At 23.7% G+C, this 20,607-nt stretch overlaps 6 protein-coding genes across 6 annotated transcripts; 2 read left to right on the forward strand and 4 right to left on the reverse strand.

Moving 5' to 3' along the window:
* Nucleotides 1-501: 501 nt before the first annotated feature.
* LOC122853743 lies at nucleotides 502-1,919 on the reverse strand. The gene is made up of 5 exons (XM_044154161.1): nucleotides 1,773-1,919; nucleotides 1,356-1,704; nucleotides 1,068-1,271; nucleotides 658-1,003; nucleotides 502-584 (listed from the first exon to the last, which is right to left on the reverse strand). Exons 1-5 carry the CDS (start codon nucleotides 1,898-1,900, stop codon nucleotides 502-504), a joined length of 1,110 nt encoding a protein of 369 aa, XP_044010096.1. The 5' UTR covers nucleotides 1,901-1,919.
* A 495-nt stretch (nucleotides 1,920-2,414) lies between these two features.
* LOC122854651 (chymotrypsin-1-like) lies at nucleotides 2,415-3,949 on the forward strand. Its single transcript, XM_044155497.1, has 6 exons — nucleotides 2,415-2,478; nucleotides 2,549-2,699; nucleotides 2,771-3,023; nucleotides 3,084-3,218; nucleotides 3,285-3,442; nucleotides 3,858-3,949. Exons 1-5 carry the CDS (start codon nucleotides 2,433-2,435, stop codon nucleotides 3,438-3,440), a joined length of 741 nt encoding a protein of 246 aa, XP_044011432.1. The 5' UTR covers nucleotides 2,415-2,432; the 3' UTR covers nucleotides 3,441-3,442; nucleotides 3,858-3,949.
* On the reverse strand, nucleotides 3,929-8,826 carry LOC122853744 (transcription elongation factor SPT6-like). Its single transcript, XM_044154162.1, has 12 exons — nucleotides 8,781-8,826; nucleotides 8,439-8,686; nucleotides 8,124-8,356; nucleotides 7,138-7,685; nucleotides 6,792-7,071; nucleotides 6,322-6,746; nucleotides 5,983-6,207; nucleotides 5,677-5,790; nucleotides 5,293-5,628; nucleotides 4,981-5,238; nucleotides 4,186-4,752; nucleotides 3,929-4,065 (listed from the first exon to the last, which is right to left on the reverse strand). Exons 1-12 carry the CDS (start codon nucleotides 8,824-8,826, stop codon nucleotides 3,929-3,931), a joined length of 3,417 nt encoding a protein of 1,138 aa, XP_044010097.1.
* Nucleotides 8,827-11,123: 2,297 nt separating this feature from the next.
* On the forward strand, nucleotides 11,124-13,284 carry LOC122853745 (glutamate receptor 2-like). The gene is made up of 8 exons (XM_044154163.1): nucleotides 11,124-11,142; nucleotides 11,319-11,456; nucleotides 11,522-11,788; nucleotides 11,888-12,015; nucleotides 12,086-12,415; nucleotides 12,487-12,649; nucleotides 12,725-12,933; nucleotides 12,991-13,284. The coding sequence occupies exons 1-8, from the start codon at nucleotides 11,124-11,126 to the stop codon at nucleotides 13,282-13,284; spliced, it is 1,548 nt and encodes a 515-aa protein (XP_044010098.1).
* A 663-nt stretch (nucleotides 13,285-13,947) lies between these two features.
* LOC122853746 (eukaryotic translation initiation factor 3 subunit G-2-like) lies at nucleotides 13,948-14,666 on the reverse strand. The gene is made up of 2 exons (XM_044154164.1): nucleotides 14,618-14,666; nucleotides 13,948-14,534 (listed from the first exon to the last, which is right to left on the reverse strand). The coding sequence occupies exons 1-2, from the start codon at nucleotides 14,631-14,633 to the stop codon at nucleotides 13,948-13,950; spliced, it is 603 nt and encodes a 200-aa protein (XP_044010099.1). The 5' UTR covers nucleotides 14,634-14,666.
* Nucleotides 14,667-19,452: 4,786 nt separating this feature from the next.
* LOC122854652 (general odorant-binding protein 56d-like) lies at nucleotides 19,453-20,274 on the reverse strand. The gene is made up of 5 exons (XM_044155498.1): nucleotides 20,221-20,274; nucleotides 19,978-20,145; nucleotides 19,730-19,838; nucleotides 19,585-19,643; nucleotides 19,453-19,476 (listed from the first exon to the last, which is right to left on the reverse strand). The coding sequence occupies exons 1-5, from the start codon at nucleotides 20,272-20,274 to the stop codon at nucleotides 19,453-19,455; spliced, it is 414 nt and encodes a 137-aa protein (XP_044011433.1).
* Between the last annotated feature and the right edge of the window lie 333 nt (nucleotides 20,275-20,607).

Consider the following 20,607-nt stretch of genomic DNA (forward strand, 5'->3'; position numbering starts at 1 on the left):
TTTTTATTTCTAAAAGTGGCGGTAATTTTTAAAATTAATATAAAATAATCTATTTGATTTTTTTATTAACTTTAATTATTTATAACTTTATTATGTTTAAAAATTTTTTTATATAATATTTTAATTATTTAATTTATAAAATCAAATTATTACGATAAAAGTTGGAATTAAAAATTGTATTAACAATTACTATTGTTTATAAATTAATAATATGATTAATATTCAAACTTGAATGAAATATTAATTTATTTTTATATATCTGAACGGTAAAATCATTCAAATTTTAGGCTATAAAATTTGTTATCTATCTCAATTCTTTTTCTTTTTTTTTTAAACGATACATTTTTAATTAATATTTTAATAATTTAACAATAACAATGATAAAATTCTTTTTTATGATTTAAATAAACATATCATACTTAATTGTGTGATGAAAATAATTTAAACTTTGAAATTTAAAATAACATAAATACTTTGTTGATGTATATAATTAGTTTTATATTAATTTAAAAATGATATTGAAATTTCTTCATTTCTTGAATTTAATTCTTTACGTAAAAGTATAAATACTTGCATCAATCTTTCTGTAACAAATATAAATTTAAAATCACCCAACAAAATATATTTAAATGAAATTTTCAAATGTAATATTTGTACCTGTAAATTGCCAAACTCTAAATGGTCCCCATAAGAGTGAATTTTTTATTTTTTCAGCATCTTTTGTACTAGCATTTATTAAATCATCATGTCCATAAACAGAATATCTTTGTGGCGTTACAATATCTAGCCACCATTGTCGATAATGTTTAAATAATTCAGCAAAATAAAAATCAATATCAACATCATCTGTTTTAATTAATTCGGTGAAGGCATTTTTAATTTCATCTGGTGGTAGTTTTGCAAGATTTGTCAATAATTTAAAAACACCTGATGCTTTTTCACATCTTTTCATTTCATTTAATAGTCTTATTCCTCTTAATTTTTCTAATCTTCTTTCTAAACTCTAAAATAAATAGTATTAAATCAATAATTCTTTTTAAATTAAATTTCTAAAATATAATATTTACCCTTGTGTGATGAGGAAAATTACAAACAATTGTTGTGGTTGGAAAACATTCATTAATTGCTTTACTCAATGATATTTCAAAAAAATCAATTAATATTCTTTTTGGTTCCATCATTGCACCATGTACAATTTTTAGTGTTTGAAATACTGTTGTGTAAGCTGCTATTGTTGTTTTTTCCATTAATGACCAAGCAATTGGAAAGAACTGTTAATTAAAAAAAACAAAAATGTATTATTTTATTTAAATGACTTATTTATTTTTCTCGAAAAAAAAAAATAATATACTTACACTGTTGTCAATTAAAACTAGCACTGTTACTATTTGATGAAATACAGGCAATGTATTACAATTAAATACATCAATGTGAATTTTAAAATCATGATAATTTAAAAGTGTTTGAATAATTTGATAATCAGCAAATACTGTTACCCAACTCATTTTATCATAAGACAAAATAGTGTGAACACTCATTGTCACATCTTGCCATTCTGTTAACAAATTTTTCCATCTATTTGATAAAAGTTCATTTGTGTATTCTTTTAATGTCCATGGATCATCTGGATAATATCCATCACGTACATTTTTCATGATAGCTTCAGCTCTTGCAAAAGGAAAATCATACTCGATATTTTTATATCTTTAAATTAAAGTATAAATTATTATTTTTATTATTAAAATTTTTTTTTTAAATTAGAAATTATGTACCTTTTGATGATAGTATCGTATACTTCAGCAAGACTTTTGTCTGGATTATTTAACATCATTTGATAAAGATCTTCTTGAAAATTTTCAAATTCCAAAAGTGATTTTATTCGTGTATATTGTCTGTACATATTTTTTTTGTTTATTAATTAATACGATTAATGATTTTTTTTTTTTTTTGACGTTATACAAAATTGCACATGCAAAAACAGTCATGTGTTTTTGTTTTTTAATATACCACCGTAAATAAAAACAAATGAAGCCTATAAAAAAAAAAAAAAAAATGAATTAATGAATTTCTTGTTTCTATTATTTTTTTCATGTGTTTTTTTTTTTTTAAACTATTTAAAATTTAATTATTGAATTGTATTGTATGAGAAAGTAAAAGTATTTTTTTTTTTGTTCTATTAAAATTATTTTAAAGATTATAGTTTAGTAGATACTGATCAAAACAAATTTATTATTTAAACAACGCAATGAGATTATTAAAATTACTATCATGTTTTTTTGAAGATAAATATTTTATTAACTTAATCAGTAAATATATGAAATAGTTATTAATCACGTAGACATATTGATAAGATATAACTAAATCTTGACGAAATTGTTTAGATAAAAATTGTTATATAAATAGAATATTTTGTGAATCATGAATCATTAATCATGAGTGGTTTAATATTTTTACTTGGTACTTTTGTTTTAACAAATGGTAAGTTAATTTATTTTAAAAATATACTTTAAATAATTTCAATTTATAATTAATTTAATTAATTTTCAAGGTCTTCCAACATCGAAAATAGCTGGTGGACATGATGCTGATGATGGAAAATATCCATATATATTTTCACTACAATCTAACGATGAACATTTATGTGCTGGTGTTATTTTTGATGAACATCATGTTATAACAACAACATCATGCACAAATATGTAATTATTATAAATATTTATTATTATTTTATACTAAATAAAAACTAATATTTTTATTCAATTTATTCTAGTGATGTTGATTTAAGTAAATTGAGAATAGTTGTTGGATCAAATTCATTAAGTGGTGGGCAAAAATATAAAACAAATGAATCAGCAACTCATGCTGATTATGATAACTATTTTAGACAATCTGATATTGCAATTTTAAAAACAACAGAACCAATACAATTTAATGATAAAGTTCAACCAATTAATATTACATTTAACAATGTTTATGATACAAATGATTATCCAGTAATACTTGCTGGTTGGGGATATACATCTGTAAGTATTATTAGAATATTATTTATAAAATTAATACTATTATAATAAATATATTTTTAGGAAAATGGACCAACATCTGAAAAACTTCAAGAAATTGATTTAAAAATATTAGACCGTGAAACTTGTAAGAGAAGTTTATGGGTATCAAATAGCCAAATTTGCACACTTGAAAATGGAAATTCTGGTCCTTGTTATGTAAGTAATTTTATTTATTAATTATAACTTTGAGATTATTAATCAAACCTATGAAAATAATTACAGTATGACGGAGGTAGCCCGCTAACAACTGATGGAATTTTCATTGGATTATTATCATATGGAAAACCTTGTAGTAGTGGATCACCAATGGTTTACACTATTGTTCATAAACACATGGACTGGATAAACTCAGCAATTGAGTCTTTATCAAAAAAATAATGGTAAATAATGGTAATTTATTTTTTTTTTTTTTTATTCATATTAAATTTTCAATTATTCATAGATTTACATAAACAAAAATTCGTATCAAAAATGAATACAATCGTGTTAGAAAAATACAAAATTACAATAATAATAAAAATAAGATAAATAGGATAGAAATTCGAATCCTGTTCAAAAACTAAAAATCTGATTATTTATCACTTAAACAACATGTTAATAATAATAAGAAAAAAAAAAAACGCTTCTATATTTTATCGTCATAATGTATGAAAATAAAATTTAAATTATTCGATTATATGCATGACATGAAATTATAAATAAACTTGCTATTCAAACATTAAGTAAAATTACAAAAAAAAAATAAGTTATACATGTTTGAAACAATAATAATAATAATACATTTTTTTTTTTCAGAAAATTATTTATCAAATAATGATGCTTACAGTAATGATGACGATGCGATGACGATGATAACAAGTAAAAATTTACCAAAAATCAGGATCAAAAAGTGAATGTTTTGCTGCTTTATTATTTTGATTATTTTTAATTGTAGGTGTTTCATCAACTGTAGTAAATAAATCATCAATATATTTATTTGTACCACTGTAACCAGTTACAGCAGCTGGTTTATATGATGGATAATTAATTGGTGATTGATTAATTAAACTTGATAATGATTTTATTGATGTATCAGACATTTTTTCATTAATTTGATTAATTAAATTTTTATTTTTAACATTACATAAACCACGTAATTCATGTGATAAATTAGTTTGTTTATTGTAATATTCTTTAAACCATCTTAATAATTTTTGAAAATTTTTAAATTCTTTTTCTCTGTATATAAATCCATTTGATGTTATTTGTATGTATTCATGATATACCTTATTATGTGGTAAATATGAAAGCATAAAATATGTTGGTATTCTTTCAAATACTGACAAAATATATGGTATATATTTTGGATTAATAATTTGTTGTTTTTTTAAAATATTATCAGCTTTAACTTGTGATCCAAGTACACTTGATTTATAATATTTATAATTAATTATTGTTGCTGCATTTTCAGCTAATGGTTTAACATAATTTGTCATTATTTCATATAAATCATCAAATTCTTGTTCACCAATAAATAATCTTCTACCAACTGAAAAACTATTTGGTTTATCTTCTTCTCTAATGTCAATATGATGAAATACATTATCAGTTACTTTCCATGTTATTGTTAAATGATCACAACCTTTACTACTTGGTCGTATAACAGCATCACCTTGTTTTGTTGAATGATGTTTCATGATATTTTCAGTTTCTGGATAATTAACATTTTTAAAATATTTATTTGTTATTATTCTAATATGATAAACACGTAAATTTTGTTGAATTTTTTCACTTTTAACAATATCTAAATCAATTTTTTCTTGTTCATTATCATAATAGTCATCTTTTTTTAATGACCATACATTATCAATGTCATCAAGATCACTTTTTTTAATACTACATTCAACATTAAATTTATCAATATTAATACTAATAATACGACTTTTAATTGGTGTATTTATTTGTATATTATCTGGTATATCTGTTGTATTGTCATCAGACATATTTTTAATTTTAATATAACCAGTTATTCCATTGTCAAATTTAATTTTAATACCAGTTAATTTACCAGTACATTCTTCATTATCAAGATGATTCCATACATGTGATAATTCAATAAAATCATCTTTATTACAATATGAACATTTCCAAAGACGTGTATCATTATTTCTAACTGGATGAATTTCATCACGTCGTTCTTCAATTGGTTTTTTTTTATTAATTTTTATGATAAAACCATCAATTTTTTTACCAACATAGAATGTATCTTGTGTTTCTTTTGTTAATAATTCAAATAATTGTTGACTATCTGGTTTTTCATATGGTACACGTAGATCTTTAAAAAAACCATGTAATTCAGTTCTAATATCTTCAAGTGTTAAACGTTTTTCACCAGATTCATCAACAATTTGTTCTGCATATGTATCAAGATCAAGATCTTCAAGTATATTTGGTTTATCTAAAATTTCTTCAAGTGCTTTTGTTGCATTTTCATCATCATATTCAAGTATATCAAGTGCCATTCTTCTTGCAAAATCATAATCATCTGGATGTATTCTTGATGAATCTAATATTTCAATAAAATTATCTGTATCATAATTTATATTATCTGGATCAATTTTAATAAAACCACAACAATTTTTATAAACAATTTCATCACATTGACATAGTGTCATTAATTGTGGACGATTTTCAAGATATTTATTTGAATTTTTTAATATTTTTATGATATTTGTACTTTTTCTTGGTCCTAAACCACAAATAAATTGTAATAAATTATCATTATATTTTCTTTTCAATATTTCATTAATATCAACACCAACTTCATTAACACGATTTATAAATTCAATATATAAATTTTCAATTAATTCATCTTTTGATAATTGTTTTTGTAATGGATGATAATATGGAAATAATATTTCTTCATCTTTTGTACAAAAACGTGAAAATTCTCTTAATGGATCTTGTATATATCTTGCAAGTGATATTGCTTCACGTAAAATTTCATTATAATTATTAAATTCCATTTTTCCTATTGTACTATTTGAATATAATTTTGATAAATGATTATCATATATTTCAATTGGTACATCAGGAAAATCATCATTACTTTGCATAAGTGATGTAACACATTTTTTTATATCTTCAAATATATGATTAGCCTCAACTGATTCACCAGATATAGCAATAACATGAGGTTTTTTAATTAATATAAAATTACAAATTTCCATTAGTTCATTTTTTTTTGCTTTTTGATGTATATATCTCCATGTATCTTCACGTTTAAGTACATGTGGAAGTTTTAAATAATCAGTACAATCACCATTTGGTGTAACAATACAAGCAAAACCAGCTTGTGTTTGATCAGGTACATAAGAAATAGTCATTACACGAAGACCACAACTTGTATCCCAATCATCACCATCAAAAATACTATTATCACATTTATATGGAGCAATTTTAATCCAATCATATAATTTTTTACAACAAGCTCTCATTACATGTTCTTTAGCTTCATCAATAAGCACTGATTTTAATTCATTTTTTAAACTTGGAATGACAATATCATTTAGTGCCATTTCAACACTAGCTTGTCTTAAATTATTCCAATTTTCAATGCAATCATCAAGCTCATCATCATTATTAACATATAATTTTTTTACATCATCAACATAATTATCACTTGTGTAACCTTCAATAGTATCACTTATTTTTATTGTTATTAATTTATCTTGTTCAGCTATTATTAACTTTAAAAATTGATCATCAATTAATGTGTTGATTGGTTTATCTTTAAGATACATCATTGTGAATATTGGATGTGATTCATCAATCATTTTAATACCAGTTTTTGTTGGTTTAACTGTTATTTTTGCATGTTCCATATATATTTTTCTAACACATTTACGTAATAATGGTTCACGTGATAATTGTATTGCTACCATGTGTTTAACTGCATTTATAATTTCATCTGTACTACTTGTTGTATTTTTAAAATAATTATTAGCAATAACAGATGGTTCATTTATTTCTTGTTTTATTTTATTATTTTGATAATTATTGTTTAAATTTTCAGCAAATTCTTCAGGTGTTAAACCAAATTTTTTGGCAAAACTATCAAGACCAGCTTTTCTATACAATGAATATGGTCCACTATGTGCTCGTTGTTTTAAATGATTATTATTACTTTCTTCAACTTCAATATCTATATCAATTTCCATGTTATTTTCATCAACATTATTTGGCACTTGTTGGTTTCTTAATTTATCCAAATATTTTTCTTTTACTTTACGTCTTTTTATTAACTCTTGCATTGCTGGTATATCATAATTATAATACAAAGAAAAATGTTGATGAATGTCATTTAGCTCTTCATTTGTTTCCACATTTTTTAATCTATTTAAATCACTAACATTAATCATTCTAATATTATCAAATAATGAATATTTGGAATTTATTTTTACTTGCACTTGTTGATACTCATACATATTGGAATAAAGTTTTAATAAACTATTTTTTCTTTGGCATAATTGTGACCATTTTGCATCAAATTTATAAACTCTCCACAAATCATTTTGATCTAATTCAGGTAAAACGTAGTCTTTTTTGTAATATGCTATATATGGTACTTCAAGACTTTCATTTCTTATAAAATTAAGAGCATTTTTAATTTTTTCAATTGTTTTTGGTCCTTTTAATGTATATTTTTTGATGTCATCTTGAATGGAAATTGTTGGTTTTTTAAAAGCATGTTGATAAATCCATTTTGATTCAAGATCTAATTCATTAGAATATTTATCAACAGGTGTAATTGGTACTGAACGAAGTTGCATACGTTCTGGAATATCAGTACAACGAATTGTTTGATCAATATCAGTAAAATATCCTTCATGAAGTTCACATGGATCATAAACATCAAAAATACTTTTTTTTTGTTGTTTTTTCTTTGATTTATTTTTTGTTGTATGAATTCTATCAACTTCTTCATGCTCAAAATCATCATCATCATCATCATCATTAACCACTTGTTCTTCTTCTTCTTCTTCATCATCACAACTATCTTCATCATCATATTTTTTAAACTCTCCAAAATCAAAATCAACACCAAAAATATCTCGAGCTTCTCGAAGAGCATCATTATGAATTAATGGATCAGTTTCTTGTGGTCTTAATTGTCTGCCATCATCATCATCATCAATAAAATTATCATAATCTGAATCTTCATCTTCACTTTTATCACTATTAAATTGTTCTGTTTGTTGTAGTTGTTGTTGTTGTTGTTGTTTACGTGGTTTACTTGGTAGATCATCATCATCCTAATTAAATTAAATAAATATATAATTAATAATAAATAATTTTAGCATAAATAAATGTCATCATAAATAAATTAATACATACGTCATTATTAAAAAGTTGATTGGCAATAGCATCACGATCATCACCATCAGAATCATCGGCTTGAATTGTTCTTAAACGTTTATATTTTTTTCTTTGAATTTTGACACCCAAATTTTCTTCAAGAAGATCATAATCATCATCTTCAAGACAATAATCATCCTCATCATCATCACTTCTGTTTCTTTTGTTTGGGTTAATAATATCATTGTTATTTTCTTCCTCACTGTCTTCAAACACATTGTCATCATCTAAAAAATAAATAAACATTATCATTTATATTTTTACTGTGACATTACAATAAACAATGTTAATTTTGACAAAATATTAATCTAATAATGTTACCTGATTTTTCATCAACTCCGCCAATATTTGTAGCTCTACCTTTCATTTTTGTTTTGTTTATCATTCAATGTATATTATAATGTTAAATTAAATAAAAAATTAGTATTAGTATTTATTATTGTCTAATATTCAGTTGTAGTATCAAAAATATAGGTTATTGATTTTATCATCGAGTTGACCAATGTTAACTTTGTCCTTGTGGATAACCGATAAGCTATTGTCACGACATATAGATTTTTATCTTAATTCGCCATATTGTGTGCTTAGTGCTTTGGTGCTTGCGGTGACTTCTGTAATTACTGGCGCTCTACTGATTATCCTCTTAAACTTAATCATCAGCATACAAACATTAAAAATATATTTAAAAATAAAACAAGACACAGAAAATAATTACCATTAATTTTTTATTTTTATTTGACAAATAAATGTAAAAAAAAATTTAATAGAAAATTAGTATTTTAAATTACTGGGAAACTTTTTATATATGTCTAATTCATCCACAGTGGAATTTCTTCGTCTTCTTCTTGGTCATGTATTTTAATTGATAAATAATTATTTAAATTATTATCATCAATATTATCCAATACCCAAGGACTGACAATAACAAGTAGATTTTTTTTTCTTGCCTTCGCAATATCAGCTGAAAAATTAAGTGTATCAATAGTGATATTAGTATTTACAAGATCAAGTTGTTCTAAGTTTGCTGATCTTCTGATGATTCCCATGATTCCAGTGTCATTTATTTCATGATGATTTGCACATTGAAAAGTTTTAAGATTATCAAGTGATGGACCATGTAATAATAACTCTTCAAGACTTTTAAAATTTCCAAGATTATCAACAGTCTCAGTTGACAATTCTTTACAGCCATTTATGTTTAAATGTTTTAATTTGATGCAATCATTTATGATGCTGATGATGAGATCAGTATTCACGTTGCCATCAACATTGACAAGATTTAAATATTCCAAGTTGATTAGTTTTGATAATATTGGTTGTTTTTTTACTGACAAATTACATTTTGATATATTTAAGTTGATCAATGATGTTTTTTGTGTTATAATATTCATCACGTTGTCATTGATATCCCATCGTGATAGTGTCAATGAATGAAGTGAGTTAAATTTAACTGCAGCCTAGATAACAATAATTAAAAAATTTAATTTATAATTAAAAAGAAAATGAGAGTGAAAACGTAGTAAACTTACTGATTGAAAAAATAAATCCATTGGCATCATTCGTTCACATGACGACAAATTAATTTCTTCAATTTCTTCTGGAAGACTCTGTAGAATGTCAATACCATCATCAACATTATCATCGTCAAGTGTATTGATGAAACAATCATTGAGCATCATTGAACCCCACATGACACTGTGACAGTTGGTCATTTTGATGCTTTTTAATTTTTTCATTGAAACAAAAGCATCAATAAAATCTTTAACAATGTATTGATGAAAATCAAGCTCCAACTTGATGAGATTTTGACAATATTTTGCAACCAATGGCATTACAACAGAGTCACCATTGTGATGCAGTTTTAAAATTGTCAAAAAGTTTCCACAATGTGATAATATTTGTTCCAAGTCTGACAGTGTTGGAGGATTTACTCCAAAATTTTTCATCATAAAATAGTCATCAGAAGTATCAAATGTTTTGATATTACTCAATACCAATGTGCTTAAACTTTTCCAATTATTACAAACTGAAATATATAATTTTTTTAAATTAATTATTTAAATGAAATAAATTAATAAATATGTTAATTATTATATATTACCTTTTTTCAGTTTAATTATCTCTTTTATTGAGAGATATGAGAATATTTTAATTAGAATATTCTTATCAAGCAAATCAATGCTGGCAAATTTCATCTTAATAATGTGCAATTGAATATTTATTACTCAATTTTAGTAGATATTTTTTATTAATTTATTTGGATAGTTATAAAGCCAACGTGACCTGGTAAAGGAAACTATAACCTGATAGCAGTTTTATCATCTAAACTTTGATTGTATGTTAACTACGACATTGTAGAGTTTTTCTAAAATATTATGTATATTATGTGAAATTAGGTTCGAGGCTATTTTTACCTTTTAAATAATTTACTACAATAGATCATTTAACTGTAGAGTAAAATTTTAAAATTTCAATAATGCTCATCAAGAAGCAAACAATAATAATAAATTTTTAAATATACTATACAATAATAATATTTATTCTAACAAGTTGGTAATTAAAAAGAAGTATCTACTTTTACGTTGAAAAAAAATTATTAAACATCATTTTTAAATCGACAGATAGGATCACAAGGTCAACCAAGTTTCTGGCAATTTTTATCTTATGAGAAAATCAGCTAAAAGTACAGTTGCAGTATTACGAACATATAACATGCAATTTTATAAATATTGGCATTGTCTTTTCACTCGTTGACATAAAAACTCTCGTAGAACTAAAAAAAACTTCAGCTTGATCACAATTAAAACAAAAATAAATCATTAAAAATGTTTGTAATTTATAAAGTAATTATTTTTTCAGTGATTTTAAAAATTGTTAATTGTAAAGAAACATATCAACTACAGCCTGGTGATTATAAAAAATTAATAATAAATATTTATGAACGTTATAAATATGAAGTTGGTGGAGTTGTACTTGCAGCAACATTTGTCAATCAAAGTAAGTTAAAAAAAAAAAATTCAACAATTAAAAATAAATATTAAAATTTTAATTTTTAAATTTAGAATTTGAAATGTTGACATTTGTACATGGTATAACTCATACAGTATCAAAAAATGGAATAATAAGTAGCATGGTAAAGATTGATAATTTAGAAAAAAGAATAATACAATACAAACATCAAGGTTTTCGTAATCCATTTGTTATAATTATCATCAGATCAACAAACGATGTTACTAAATTTATAGATATAACAAAAAATGGAAAAATTAAATATCCAATATTATTAGTAATATTCACCGGTGATGACAGTGATTATTCATGTGATATTTGTAAAAAACCATTTGATAAATTGGTACAATTAAAATATAACATGAGATTTTTTGTGTCTTGTTGTAATTCATCAAGTGTCGTTGAATGGTTGTTGTCAGATGATGATGATAAAATATTAGCATTACCACTTGTAAATATAACTAACGAAAATATCATTTGGAACGATACATCTGTTGATAAAAAAAAAAATTTACAAGGATTAAATTTACGTGTTTCAGCTGTGAAGGTAAATTAAATAAAATTAAAATCAACTAAAATAATAATAATTAAAATAATTTATGAAATTGGCATAATAGAATGCCAAATTTATTATTCATGGTAGATATAAATACTCGGGTTTTCTCGGTGATGTTATAACCGAGTTGATAGAATATTTGAAGTTTAAAATATCTTCATTTGCTGTTGAAGATTATTGTGGAAGTTGGGATGAAGATGAATCCATGTGGTCAGGTGTTGTTGGGAGTGTTGTTTCAGGTGAAAGTGATTTAGGTATTGCACTTGTGTCAATGACAATTCAACGTATTGATGTTGTTGATTTTACTCTTCCAATAATAACAACAAGATCTGGTATGTACATTGAAAAACCAGTAATCGGAGATACTATTCAATGGTTTGAATATTTTCGGGTATTTATTTGTTAACAAAAATAATTCTAATGTATTTTTGTGTGTATTAAATATTGGTTTTTGTTTTACAGATATTTGATGAACAAGTTTGGATAACTGTAATTGGAATTATGCTGATAACATCGTTATCATTGACTATAATTATTTATCAACCTTGGCGTAATACATTTTGTTCAGTTTTTTTTGGTAATTTACTTGATATTTGGGGTTTATTTTGTCAACAAGGATTATCTGGTAAATAAGCATTGTTAATTCATTATTAATAAACAATTATAAACCTTTTAATTTGATAAAATTTTCATTTTATAGATATACCGAAGCAATTTTCAATTAGAATATCATATTTTTCAGTATTTATTACTGTCTCAATTGTGTATGCAACGTACTCTGGATGTCTAACTAGTTTTTTTACAGCACCAACAATTACCATGCCATTTAATGACATGATTGAATTTTCAAAACAAAAAGAATATGAATTAATTATGTTAAAAGAAAGTGCCGACTACGATGTGTTTTATGTTAGTATTTAAAAAAAAAAATTTATACCAGTATTCATTACTTTTTGTATTTTTTAGGAATCACAAGATTATTTACCCAATGAAGTGTTTGATCTCATACGATCAAAAACCTTATTACCCACAACTTTAGTTGAAGGATTTCAAACAATTTGCAATGAAAAAGTTGCATTTTATACAACTGAAACTTATAATGAACCAAGAAGAAATCAAATACCATGTGAAATTGTTCAAATAAAAACTGGAAGAATTTTTAATCTTGGAATGATTTTACCACGTGATAGTCCATATACTGAATTTTTCAATATTTTGTATGTTATAAAAACACCAAAATATCAACTCAATAGTTTATAAATAATTAATAATTTAATAATAAACAAATTAATTTTTATTTTTATAGTATTAATAAATTCGGTGAGAATGGAATATTAAAACGACTCAGGCATCGTTACTATATGAAAGAAAAAGAGCAAAAAATTGATTATGATCCAGTTGACATTTGGAGAATAATGCCACTTATTGCTGTTTTTATTGTAGGAACGTTGCTATCTTTGTTTATATTTTTAGTTGAAAAATTAATATATAAATTATCAAATAAAAAACAACCCAATTTATCAAGATTAAATAATTATAAATCAACAAACAGGAAAAAATTTAAAGTTAAAAATAAAAAACGAGTAAATCAATTCTTGGAGTATTGTCCATGATAAGTAGTATGTTGTTGCATGTGTTATTTCAAGGTCAAATGAATTGTAAAAAATGATATGATCTTTTTTGAAATAAAATAAACTAGTTGAAGTGTTTAAAAGATATGAAAAAATTCGTTAAATCTGTGGATAAATTATTATTATTATTTATGAAAATAGCACACATGTAACTGGAGTATTTTTATTTTTTTATTATTCAACTAAAAACATTTTAACAAGTCATTGAAAAATTATTAAAAGATAAAGTTTAATTAAGCTGTTTTGAATGGTTTTTTAAATTAATTTTATGAAATAAAGAAAAGGAAACCAATTAATTGATTGGTGACCACTCAACACTTAAAATTAAATAATCATATCTATAGCCATTTAGATAAGCAATCGCTTCTCTAGCATCGGCATGATATTTGAAACGTACATCTGCAAAACCTTTGCATTTGTCTGTTAATTGATTCTTGGCAAGATAAAGTTTTTGTACATCGCCAAATGGTTTAACCATTTCTTCCAAGTCAGTTTCAGAAGTGCTTTCTATTAGACTTGATATACGAATGGTTCTTCTATTATCATCTGATTTAATATAACCACCACGTAAACTTGGTGGTATATATTTACCACCTTGTATTTTACCATCACTATCAGTTGTTGCTGCAACACCATCATGACCAGATGGTTCAACACGTTCTTTCAATTCAGTTTTAGTAATTCTAATTAATTTTTCAGATGGTATTTTTTTATTTGTTATCCCAGATTTATCAGTGATTTTTGATGGTAAATAATCAAGTCCTTTTTCTTTTTTTTTATCAATACTTTTCTTAAGATCATTCAATTTATTTTGTAATTTTTTTTTATCACGTTCTGGATCATTTTCTGACATTGATATGTCAAAACGCCAATTTTTTGCTAGAATTTTAATTAAATGTCGTTAATATAACATTGATACATCAAATTTTTAGAGAATAATATTTTTGCTATTGTTTACTTACATTCTCGTTGTTCCATTTTACGAATTATTTATTTTGTTCTTATTACAATTTAATAAATTTTAATTAATGCCTTTTGACTTATTTTATTAACAAAAATCTTTGAGACAATAATGCTTCACACAATTTTTTCACAACTACGCAATAAAATTTTTTTTAATAAAAAAAAAAAAAATTCAGAATTGCGCCTTTTTTTTACGTTTTTTTTTTTTTTTTGTGTAAATTTAATAAACAATTAAAAACTAAATACTTATTATATTTTATTTATGTATTTTATTAACATGTCTTTTTTAATAATTGCTATTTTATAATTATAAATATGTCATTTGTTAAATAACAATAGATGAATAAAAAAAAAAACGCGCGAGATGTCTGTTTTTTTTTTTTTTTTTCTGTGTTTTTTTAGACGCCCAGCAGGGTCGCATTGTGAACGAAAAAAAAAATAACACAATTTGACAGTCAACCTAAGCAGTCAATAATAAACAAAATAATAATATGTCAACAATTAAATTTGACAACAATAACAAGCAATAATTAAATGAAAAAAATGAAAGTGTCTATTGACATTCTAGATGCCAAATGTCTTGCCAAGATATTTTCATATTTATCTGTTCATCAGAGATTGCAAATGGAAAGAGGTGTGTGTATATTAATTAAATCAACAAGTATACTTATACTAATTAATTATTATTTTATTTTTCAGTTTGTAAAACCTGGAAAACAGCAAGTAAATTAACATGGCACAATGTCAACACTTTTACCAAATTCAAGAAGATCATTACAACTCACAAACGTAAAAATTATCCAATGAAACCAGTTGTACAAAAGTTATTATCTAGATGTGGACATAAATTTATAAAATTAAGCTTATCAAATGACACTGTGACCAAGTACATGTCAATTATATCAAAATACTGTATAAATGTGACTAAGCTTTCAATCGACATTTTAAATTATGATGAAGAAATATTTAAAAATGCATTTTTAAGAATGAAAAAATTGAAATATCTTATTGTTAAATTTAACTATTGTTCAGATGTATATAAACATGAAGATGTTGATATTTTAGATAGTCTTTCAATTGAAATTGAAGAAATTAAGATGATTGTACCAACTCAAGATTTTCTTTTGCTTTCAACTAAATTTTCATCAGTAAGTTTAAATAAAAATCATTCATGCATAAATGATAGCTCGTTTAATTTACATTGTTTTTTTTTGCAGATGCTGAATAAATTTAAAGCTCTACGTTGTTTGTCAATTGTCCAGTGTCTTGTTGATGCTCCAGTTATAGCAGTTTTATCACAAATAAAAACATTGGCGTATCTAGATTTATCACATTGTGATTTACCACCTAATCAAGTACTCATATCAAATCTCATAAATCTTGAACACTTGGATTTATGCTCAATGGAAAGAGAACTTGAAGAAGAATTAATCATACAAATTGCCAAAAAGTGTAGTAAATTAAAGTACTTGGATATAAGTGATAATAAAAACTTGACTAAAAATACATTAATTAAACTTGAAAAATTAAAGAGGCTTCAAGTGTTACATGTCAATCAATGTGAAAATGTTGATGATGAGTTTATTAGTAAATTTAAATTTCTAAAAAAACTTGAATGTATTAAATGTAACAAATTAACTGATGCTGGTGTTAATAAGCTACTACGTATTTCAAGACATCTTCGTATTTTAAGAATAGGTGAAAATGCTATAACTATCAGAACTCCTTCAAATTAATAGTAAAAGCGTAAATCATTGTCGAAATAAATACACTTTTTATTTTTTATTTTAATGGCTAGCCCAATTATTGATAAATTATATTGATCATTTTTAATTGACTATGTAACTTTAGTTTTTTTTATTCATACTATTATTATATATTTTAATTATATTTTATATTAAAATTATTGTACCAAAAAAAAACAAATTTTCTAAAGTTTTTTATTTTTTCTACCTAAAAATACAATTTATTATTTAAAATATTTATACAATATTATTTTTAATTAATTTAATTGTATCCTCAAACTAAAAAAAAAAAAATTATAAAAAAATTTTGCAAATATATTTTTTTTTCGTAAATTCATACGTCACAGGAAGTTAGCCATTCTCTGGCTAACTAGGACTCTGATTGGTCTAAATTTTCGGAAGTCGTAAATACTTGAAAAGAGAATATAATTAATAATTATGATGTCATAAATGGATTTATAGTGTACATACATACAAACATTGACTCAACGACTAAACAAAAACTGAAAAAAAAAATAATATTATGATTAACGAGAAGCATTAATTAAATATAAAACAAAAATTAATAATTCATTTTTCTTAATTAATAACTCATTTAAATATAATAAAATATTAATTAAGTGTTGGTATCATACTGCTGGTATGGAAAAAAAATGTCAATGTTTTTATTTGAGTATCAAAGCGTCCTATTTCATTTATGATAAGATGAAATTATATTAGTTCAAGTCACACAAACTCTGGCATACACAAGTAAAAAAATGTACAAAAATTAATAAACTATTTAATAATAATAATAATAATAAACAAAATAACAGTTATCATTTAATTTCAGTTGAATAATAACATAGTATAAAAAATGGAGCCAACAATTGAACAATTGGATTTGATTAAACTAGCTGTTGGCATGTGGAAAAAGCCATCAACAGTAATTAAACTTGAAGAGTATTTACAAACAACAACTGAAAAGTCAGTAATATCAAATTTTTATGAAAAAGAAACACAAAAATTGAGTAAAAAAAAAGATTTATACATGACACTGTATAATGACATTGAGAAATTTGATATTGATAATTTATTAAAAAAGAAACTGGCCTATATTATCAAGCAAACTGGTGATATATTACTTAATTTGTTGTTAAATATTTACAAAAAATTAGAGCCATCAACGAATTTATATCCATCATTTAATGATTATATGGAGAAGCTTTGCTGGACACCAGTTGGTACCATTGATCAAATGACAACATTTAATTCATTGTATCATGATGATTCTAATGATCATTATTTTAATATTAATTTTATGTTTGAGGAAGCTTGCAACTTGTGTCAAGTTGATTGTATCGAAACAATTTGGCTTGTTATTGACAACAATATGAAATTAAAATTGTCAAATTATATTAATGACATTATCACAAAAAATGATCAAACAAATATCTATCTTTTAGAGTATTGGAGACGTCACATTTGTCACAAGTCACTCTGTGCATCCTTTATATTTGGTGAGCTAAAAGAAAAAAAAAAATCAGCTGTAAAAATGTTTTTAGCATCAGTTTTAGATAAAAATATAACTGCTGTTAATTTTTTTCTCAATAAAATAAGCTTTAATAGAGATAAAATATTATTAAAAGCAGCTAAAGAAATTCTTTTTGTTCATCCAAGAAGTATGATGATTAACATATTATATTTTTTATTTCAAAAAATGAAGTCATCATGTGTTATTGAATTTTTCAATAATAATAAAGTTCAGATACTTGATTGTTTTTATTCTGGATGGCCATTTAAATATATATGCTTGGTAACATCACCACCGATTTGGTGTGAATTTAAAAAAACAGATTATTGGAATGTTATTTTAAATATACTGATGGATATTGTTGACCAATATTTGGATCTTGAAACATCTAAGTTCATTGATTTATCAATAATTTTTGATGTATGGAAAAATAGTCCTGATGATTTAAAAAATAGTATTATTAATATGTCTTGGACTTCATCATCAGCATTGTTGTCCCAAGTTAAAAATATAATCAGTGCTGTATCATTTATTAAAAATGATAATGATGACAAATCATTACGTCAAATTATATACAAATTATTTGAAGAGTACAGTGATAATATTTTAATAAATCAACAATATAGTTTGATGGATACTTTTTTAAATGATTTTCTACAAACAGCTGATAGTATATCAAGTTTCAAGAAAAACATTGATATTGGATTTGTGTATGGATTCTTCTTGAGTATTAATAAATACAAAGAGTCAGAAAAATTATTAAAATGGTATTTTAAAACATCTGATGAAAGAAATATTTTTAAAATAAATTGGAAAAACAGTTCGAGTTTTATTGAGGCAATTTTTCATAATTGGAATAATGAATTGGATCGTATGGAAACAGTTTATCGTATTTGTAAAAATCATTGTTGTAAAAAAACAATAGAAAGTATTGTAATTAAATTAAAAAAATTTTTAGTTTGGTTTAATTTTTTAGAAAATGATGTTATTGAGTTAAAAGGTAAATTTAAATGTATTCAAAATGAGACATTTAAATCTAATTGTGATGATTGTATTGATGAATTTGACGATATTTGTGATGAGTTTATTTTATCAAAATGTATTGATGATAAATTAAAATTAATTAATATCGATAATTCAGGTAAATTAAATGATAAAAAATTTAATTTTAGTTTGAATAATTTGATAAATAAAAGTAAATTAATTTAAGAAGATTTAAAAAAATGTTAATAATTAAAACAAAAGTAAATTTGTATCATTATTTTTAAACACTTTTGTATATTTATATTGTTTATAAAAAAAAAACTATAATAATAATTTTAATCACTGTTTTTTTCGAATTAAAAATTCATTTTATTTTCAATTGATATTAATTTAAAGTTGATATACAACGTGGCTCCAACTGCACTACATAATTTGTATGTTGTAGCAATTATTAAAAATTAAAAAAAAAGAAACGAAATAATACTTTTGCTAAACAGTGCAAGTTATATTTTCATCACTGTGTTTTGTTTATTTTTGTATTTAGAAAAAAACTATTGTAATATGTTTAATAAAATTAAAATTACGTTTTTTATCAGCCTAAAGCTTGTACTGGAATCTGTTAAAATAAAATTAATAGAAATTATATAATTATATTAATAGAAATTAAATAAAATACATTTATAATTTTCTACTTTTTTTTTTTATCTAATTTTCAGGTACTCACGTTATTTTGATACATGCAAGAATACAACAAGTGTGCAGTTGAACACTTATCATTTCCTCCTAAAAAAATGATAATATAAATAATATTAACGCTAATAAAATAATTGAAAAAAAAAAAAGTACATGATATAATAAATACATCTTACTTTGGTTGCCACAGATACTGATAGCATTGACAATTTGATCATGTGATGGTGATGTCAATGGCACCATATTAACAGCTGTATTAACGTCCAATGATCCATCATCATAAGTCTTAAAAATTAAAATCAATCATTATTGTATTACTCAAGGAATACAAATTGTTTATGAACAAAATATATTTTTTTTTTGTAGTTACACCTGTTGAATAATTAATTTAAAATATAACAAAATAAATAATTGCTAATCTTACCAGTCCCAGTTGTTGAAGAAGACATCCAACATAGCAATCAAATTGGGGATTATTATCAATAAATTCACCTTGACGAGCACGATTTATCAAACTTCTATCAATACCATTTTGTTGTCTACAGAGTCTGTTAGCAGCTTGAAGCCTAATAAGACCAGCAGCTGTTTGTGCCTGATGATTTTACAAAGTAAACAAAGAAAGTAATTAAACGAATAATATAATTTATTTAATTATTAATTTAGTTACCTTGACATTATAAGCCAAAATTGCAAAAGTTAAAAAAAGAAAAATAAACTTCATTGTTGCTTTGATTAATGTTTATATTAATATGAATTTTTTTTCTCTAGTCTTCTTGTTTTTATATCCGTTAAAATTGATTGTTATTTTATTAATATTATTTTTAATTTTGTCTACCAACATCACTAGTATTTAAAATTAATAACACAATTTTTGCTTAGTCATATCTTGGCTATATAGTGAATAATTTTCTCGATGATTTTTTTATTATTTTGTTATGCTGATAATTATATTGTATATACTCTTTGGAATTTTTGTTGAATATTTTATACATTAATTATATACAAGTAATTATCAATGATTGGTATTGTGTTTTTAATTTGATAATGTGACATT

This window comes from Aphidius gifuensis, linkage group LG4 (genome assembly GCF_014905175.1).
Source record: "Aphidius gifuensis isolate YNYX2018 linkage group LG4, ASM1490517v1, whole genome shotgun sequence".
In the NCBI taxonomy this organism is placed as follows: Eukaryota; Metazoa; Arthropoda; class Insecta; order Hymenoptera; family Braconidae; genus Aphidius; species Aphidius gifuensis.

What these genes read in the sequence shown, in the direction of transcription:
- LOC122854651 (XM_044155497.1), top strand. Translation starts at nt 2,433, where the DNA reads ATGAGTGGTTTAATATTTTTACTTGGTACTTTTGTTTTAACAAATG. An exon ending in ACAACATCATGCACAAATAT is followed by an intron (nt 2,700 to 2,770) that starts GTAATTATTATA and finishes AATTTATTCTAG; the next exon opens with TGATGTTGATTTAAGTAAAT. An exon ending in GAAATTCTGGTCCTTGTTAT is followed by an intron (nt 3,219 to 3,284) that starts GTAAGTAATTTT and finishes AAATAATTACAG; the next exon opens with TATGACGGAGGTAGCCCGCT.
- LOC122854652 (XM_044155498.1), bottom strand. Translation starts at nt 20,274, where the DNA reads ATGAAGTTTATTTTTCTTTTTTTAACTTTTGCAATTTTGGCTTATAAT. An exon ending in TTTTGGCTTATAATGTCAAG is followed by an intron (nt 20,146 to 20,220) that starts GTAACTAAATTA and finishes TAAAATCATCAG; the next exon opens with GCACAAACAGCTGCTGGTCT. An exon ending in CTTGCATGTATCAAAATAAC is followed by an intron (nt 19,477 to 19,584) that starts GTGAGTACCTGA and finishes TTATTTTAACAG; the next exon opens with ATTCCAGTACAAGCTTTAGG.
- LOC122853744 (XM_044154162.1), bottom strand. Translation starts at nt 8,826, where the DNA reads ATGAAAGGTAGAGCTACAAATATTGGCGGAGTTGATGAAAAATCAG. An exon ending in CGGAGTTGATGAAAAATCAG is followed by an intron (nt 8,687 to 8,780) that starts GTAACATTATTA and finishes TTTATTTTTTAG; the next exon opens with ATGATGACAATGTGTTTGAA. An exon ending in ATTGATGATCAATTTTTAAA is followed by an intron (nt 6,747 to 6,791) that starts GTTAATAATAGC and finishes AATAAAAATAAG; the next exon opens with TGATACTATTGAAGGTTACA.
- LOC122853745 (XM_044154163.1), top strand. An exon ending in TACGTGTTTCAGCTGTGAAG is followed by an intron (nt 12,016 to 12,085) that starts GTAAATTAAATA and finishes TTGGCATAATAG; the next exon opens with AATGCCAAATTTATTATTCA. An exon ending in CCGACTACGATGTGTTTTAT is followed by an intron (nt 12,934 to 12,990) that starts GTTAGTATTTAA and finishes TGTATTTTTTAG; the next exon opens with GAATCACAAGATTATTTACC.
- LOC122853743 (XM_044154161.1), bottom strand. Translation starts at nt 1,900, where the DNA reads ATGTACAGACAATATACACGAATAAAATCACTTTTGGAATTTGAAAAT. An exon ending in ATTTTCCTCATCACACAAGG is followed by an intron (nt 1,004 to 1,067) that starts GTAAATATTATA and finishes TATTTATTTTAG; the next exon opens with AGTTTAGAAAGAAGATTAGA. An exon ending in TAGAGTTTGGCAATTTACAG is followed by an intron (nt 585 to 657) that starts GTACAAATATTA and finishes TATTTGTTACAG; the next exon opens with AAAGATTGATGCAAGTATTT.